The 6,000-nt window shown below is 41.4% G+C and overlaps 1 protein-coding gene across 1 annotated transcript; it reads right to left on the bottom strand.

Annotated features, from left to right (window-relative positions):
• Positions 1-2,549: 2,549 nt before the first annotated feature.
• On the bottom strand, positions 2,550-3,661 carry LOC125930965 (olfactory receptor 7A10-like). The gene has a single exon (XM_049643122.1). The coding sequence runs from the start codon at positions 3,516-3,518 to the stop codon at positions 2,550-2,552; it is 969 nt and encodes a 322-aa protein (XP_049499079.1). The 5' UTR covers positions 3,519-3,661.
• Positions 3,662-6,000: the final 2,339 nt, after the last annotated feature.

Genomic DNA, 6,000 nt, shown 5'->3' with positions numbered 1-6,000 from the left:
AAAATAATAAATTACATATATTTTTTACCCTGAAAAATGATGAAAAGAGTGACATTCTCCACAAGAATTTCATCTGTCCTGGGTGGCTCAGTTGGTTAGGCGTCCTACTCTAGATTTTGGCTCAGGTCATGAACTAAAAATATGTGAGTTCAAGACCCATATTGAGCTCTGGGCTGGCAGTGTGGAGCCTGCTTGGGATTTTCTCTTTATCCCTCTCATTGCTCCTCCCCAGTTTGTTCTCTTCTCTCTCAAAGGAAATAAATGAACTTCAAGGAAAAAAAGAATTTCAGTGCCATAAATAGCTTAATATGATGTAGAGGAAGGAATCCAAAGTACAAGGAGACTAGGGCATTGTGATGGGTTTATCTTGTGTGATTCAATACATCAACCCCAAATATACCCAAACTAAAGTTTCAGACAACATAAAATTCATAAGATCATTGAGAAATAGATTGGGGAGGGCTATAATGTTTTCCTTGACAGACTCTACAGAGCTTCTCCCCCATAGGACAGACTTACCATGGACCTGCTAAAATTGAAATGCCTTTGTTGAAAGTTCAGCCCCTCCTGAACTGCCAGAGGCCATGACAGCAGTCCCAAACCATTTGAGGCATGTTATTCATAGTGCATAAGAATTAATCATTCTCATCAACACTGGTTGATCCACATGGATTTTTGCAAATGGCAAATTCATCCTGGTGTCTCCAAGAAACAAAAATTGATGGGCAGCTTAGTAATAGCCTATCTAATTTGTGTAAATAAAAAAAAATAAGAAAAACAAAAAAACAAAACAAAACAAAAACAAAAACACAACCAACTCTAATAATCATGAAGAAAAGATAGACCTGAGTCACTACAATGAAGGGTCATAATCTCTACCTATCAGTCCTGAGACTTTTCACTGCCCCAAATCCTCAACTGATGTGACCATTTACACCTGACAGAAGGCTGTAAAATGGCGACAATTACTTTACATTTTCCTCCAAACCCAACCCAAAGGCTCTGAGGTGATGGCGCTGGCTAGCTTATAATGGTTCATGAGGACTGTGGTCTGAACTAAAATTGGCACCTTGATATTGGAGAGGATGAGAGTAATTATACCATGGAAATTGGCAAATGTTAATAAGCTCTCTTCTTTATTCTTTTGTTCTTAATTACTTCCTTTCTTCTTGCTTTCCCTGTTTCTTTTTGAGAGATAGTTCCATGAACATTTATCTGCATACTAGTGTTTGAAAGGACCTGTGGATATTTACCTGGAAAACTGTGAATAAGGGAATAGAAAATTACCATTATGGCTTACAATCCAGATGAGGGCCTCTGGGGTAGGTGAGAAAGAGACATTCATCTTATTCTGTCTCACAAGCCACAGGTCAAGTCCATAATTGCATCCTGTTCTCACTGCCTAATTTCTGGGATGCAGCATTAGAAAAGATGGAGGTGGCAATAGGCAGAGTAGCCATATTGTGTGTGAGATCTGTGAAGAGTCTATTATGGTAGGAGGTGCTGAGGGAAATCACAGGACAGTGCTGCTGCCTACTAAATATTAAAAGAAAAGTAATAATGCATCCCTGGGAAAATCACCAAGAATGCCACCATCAAGGCCTGAAAAATCAGGAGTTGCAATTTCTATTACCTTCACACTTCATTTATGTTTTGGACTGTGTGAGGGGAAACTGGAGACTGCATAGTGAAGGTGGATTATTATAAACTAATCACAGAAGGTTCCAGGTGCCTAGGCTCTTGCAGATGTGATCTCCTTCCAAGGTGGATTGACTTAAAACTCTAGAAACTGGCATATAACCTGTGATAGGTACAATGATTTTCCTCGAAAAGCAGATACTCTGACACCCGCTTTCAACCCAAAGAAAAAGCATTTCACATTTACTCCATTGGCTCCTCCTATCACATTATAAGTACTCAATTTGCTATATTATATGTTCTTAAATATCCATGCAATGGGGACACCTGGGTAGCTGAATTTTTTGAGCGTCTGACTTTGGTTCATGTCATGATCTCACAATTCATGGTTTCAAGCCCTGCATCACCCTCTGTGCTGATAGCTCAGAGTCTGGAGCCTACTTCTGATTTATTCTCTCTCTCTCTACCTCTTTCTCAAAAAAAGAATACACATTAAAATTTTCTTCTAAAAATCCGTGCAATGGAATTTAATACGATGACTAAACAGTTTCAAAGAAATTCAATAGAGGGCTTCCTGGGTAGCTCAGCCAGATAAGAGTCCAACTCTTGATTATGGTTCAGATCAAAACTTCACAGTTTGTGATATTGAGTCCCACTTCATGCTCTGCGCTGACAGCATGGACATATCTTGGGATATTCCATCAATCTCCCTCTGGCTCTCCCTACTCATTCTTGCTATCCCGCTCAAAATAAATAAATGAACTTTAAAAAGCTACAGACAAAATAGTTGCTTGTGATGTATGAAAACTTACAGCTAACTAATAAGTTAAGAAGAAAAAATGCACATTGCCAGCCTATAAACTGATACAAATATCATGATCTAGGTCTTCTAGGGTTTTAAGCCCTGTTACTCAAGTCTTTATCCCGAAACAAAGACACCTACATGCAGACAATGTCTCTCGACTAAAGAGCTTTCTCAGGGCTTGCTTGATGTCTCTGTTCCTGAGACCATAGATGAAGGGGTTCAGCATGGGCATCACCACCGTGTACATGACTGAGGCTATGGCACCTGTGCTGGAGTTTTGTGAAGCAGAAGAATTAAAATACACACCAAGGCTTGTACCATAGAACAAGAACACAACTGAGAGATGAGACCCACACGTGGAAAATGCTTTATACTTGCCCTTCACTGATGAAATTCTCAAAATGGAGGCTACAATTCTAGAGTAAGAGGAGAGGATGCCAGTGAGTGGAACAACACCCAGAAGTCCACTTGCCAAATACATCGCCAGGTCATTGAGGAAGGTATCAGAGCAAGCAAGTTGGATCACCTGCTTAAGTTCACAGAAAAAGTGAAGGATTTCCAGCTCTGTGCAAAAAGAGAGTCGCAAAATCAGTAAGTCATGTAACAGAGAGACAAGAACACTCAATAACAGGGATCCCAGAAGCAGAATGCCACAGAACTTGGGGTTCATGATGACCATGTAGTGCAGTGGGTGACAGATGGCCACGAACCGGTCATAGGCCATCACTGTCAAGAGGAGGTTGTCGATTCCTGCAAAAAGCATGAAAAAGTACATCTGGCTGAGGCAACCTTTGTAGGAGATCGCTCTGCTCTGCGTCTGGATGTTCAGCAGCATCTTTGGGACGGTGGTGGAGGTGAAACAGATGTCTGAAAAGGACAGGTTGGAGAGGAAGAAGTACATGGGCGTGTGGAGGCGGGAGTCTGTGATAATGGCCAGGATCATGAGTAGGTTCCCAGTGAAGGTGACCAAGTACAAGGACAGGAATGGCCAAAAGAGCAGTGACTGCAGCTCCCCCTGGTGTGAGAGTCCCAAGAGGATAAATTCCGTAACATGAGTTTGATTTCTTCCTTCCATGTAATTGATGAAAATGGCTGGAACAGAGACAAGAACATTGGAAAGGCAGCAGCATGATCACAGAATTACAAGAAATGCTGTCTTTTCAAAATGCTTCATTCATTAATTCTTACACACTCCCTACCAATCTAGAATACACACCAGAAAATTTCAGGGACTCTCAAATGTCCATGTTTTCCATGAGTCTTAAATTGTTCACAATTCTTGTTCTGAATCGAAACAATTATCCAAAGCAATGTTCTCCTCCATAAATTTCCTGGGACCTTTTTTTTTCCACCCGAGAAAATTTAACACATTATCTTGTGACAAGTATTTTTAACAGCATTGCACAAATGCAGTAGGAATGTGTGTTTCACCTTAACAAGACAGTCTAAGATGTGTGTGTGTCAGAGGGAGGAACAGAATATTAATAAAGGAATAAATGGTGTTTCAGGTGGTGGTTACAACTAATAAGGAAAAAAGTTCAGGACCCAGTAGTCCTAAGTGGAAGGAAAACCTGCCTTTGTGTCATGACTGATCAGAGGCTTCTGAGCTGGAAAACTCAGGGGTGCATGAACCATGTGGATAACTTTAAGAAAACCAGTTAAGGCAGAGAAATCGCATGTGCAAAGACCTTGAGTCAAGAGCTCACCCAAAACCATCAGGCAATATAAAAGACAAAGTTGTGAGCAGAGCAGGTAACACAACGGGTGTAGGAGTGGGATGTAAATAAGAGAGAGAGGAGCTCAAAGCCTTCTGTATCAGTGGATACATTCTAAGGCAATGTTGGGGAGAGGCCAAGATGGCGGAGGAACATGGAAGGTTTTTTGCCTCTCTCCTCACTGAAATGCAACTAAATCAACACCAAACCATCTTGCATATCTAGAAACCTGGTCTGAGGAATAACACAACAATCTGCACAACTTGAACCACAGAATTTGGCAGGTACACAGCGTGGAGAGGTGAACTGGGGAAGAGAGAAGCTATGGAGGGCAGGGAGCTGTTTTTGCTTGTGGAGAGAGGATGGAGGTGGGGGAGAGTATAGGAGAAGCACTGCCCAACACAAAAGCAGCTGGAGAGAAAGAGAAGGGGTGGACTGAACAAAAACAGAGAGAAGAGAAAAAGGAGAGGGCTTCAATTTCATTAAGAGGCTATAAACAGGGGAACATAGAGTCTGAAACTCCACAGCTCGATACCTGGGAGAGCTCTGGTGGGGAGGGCATATCCCCAGAAACAGACAGCAAGGTCCGAGGGGTCCTCAGGCCACACGGGGAGAGGCAATTTCTCTGCTGGGAGGATATTTGGTAGAGGCCGTGCAGCCTCGCCATAGGCAAAGGTCCCAGCAGACCCTGGAGAACAGCCACATTGCTGCTGTTGGAACAAGGATGGTAAGGGTGAAGCCTGGTGCCAGATGGGTGCTGCGATTTACCATAATCCCTGAAATGCTGCTACTACACAATCACACCAACATTTTCTGGGGCACCTGGCCACAATCTCTGGGCATCTGCAGCAGCACGGTCACACAAACGTACCAGGGGTGGGCGGGCACCATGACATTGCTTGGTGGACCCTCCCCCAGAGGGTCTGAGAGGGTCAAAGCTGCTTGGCCCTCAGAAATGGGGAGTTTGTAAACATTGCCCTATCTGAGATAAAATTTGGGAGGGAGGTGTCCTCTGGCAAGCTGACAGCTTGGTCACAGACAGTGGAGAAATGGGGAGTGGACAGAAGCCAGAGACAAAGGAAGGGTGCTTGATTGCCAATCAATGAGAAGATAGACTTCTGATACTAGAGACTGGGGGACTGGGTGACTTCATTTTCACCCCTCCCGCATATGCACATAAGCACTTTCATGCACCACAGCGATCAACTGCATTAAACTAAGTAGCGTCATCTAGTGCAGAACAAAGTCACTACACCAAGCACCGCCCAACCAGGCCAACCACAATCTAGAGGAACATCACCAGTCTCTCTGCCTACGTAGTTTACAGACTATAAAGTAATTCATATTTTGACTTTAGTGGAAACTGGATGCATTTTCAATCATATTTCATTCTGTGTGCTGGTCCATCTATTCAGTATTTTTTTTCCTTTTCTTTTATTACTCCTGAATACAGAAAAGGAAAAAAATTGATTTTTTAACGTTTTTATAAAAAATATTTTCTTTAAATTTTCCTATTATATTTTTTACATTTTTGTAATTTTTTAAAATTCTATTTGACTTTCGTCATTTCATTTTATTCTTTTATTGTATTCATATTTTTAATTCCAAACGTTTTTCATTTTTTTCCATTTTTTTCTTTTCGTTTCTTCCCCTTCTATCTCTATTCTATCAAGCTTCTTACAACAACCTGACCAAAACAAACCTAGGAGTTAGCATCCTTTATTTTATTTTTTATGTTGTTTTAATTTTTTTAATTTTTACTTTTATTTACTTTATTAATCCCTTTTCTTACTCCACAATGATGAAACGAAGGAATTCACCACAAAATAAACAGGAAAAAAA

Source organism: Panthera uncia, chromosome A2, assembly GCF_023721935.1.
Source record: "Panthera uncia isolate 11264 chromosome A2, Puncia_PCG_1.0, whole genome shotgun sequence".
NCBI classification, from domain to species: Eukaryota; Metazoa; Chordata; class Mammalia; order Carnivora; family Felidae; genus Panthera; species Panthera uncia.
This window is presented reverse-complemented; position numbering and strand designations above follow the sequence as displayed.

What these genes read in the sequence shown, in the direction of transcription:
- LOC125930965 (XM_049643122.1), bottom strand. Translation starts at nt 3,518, where the DNA reads ATGGAAGGAAGAAATCAAACTCATGTTACGGAATTTATCCTCTTGGGA.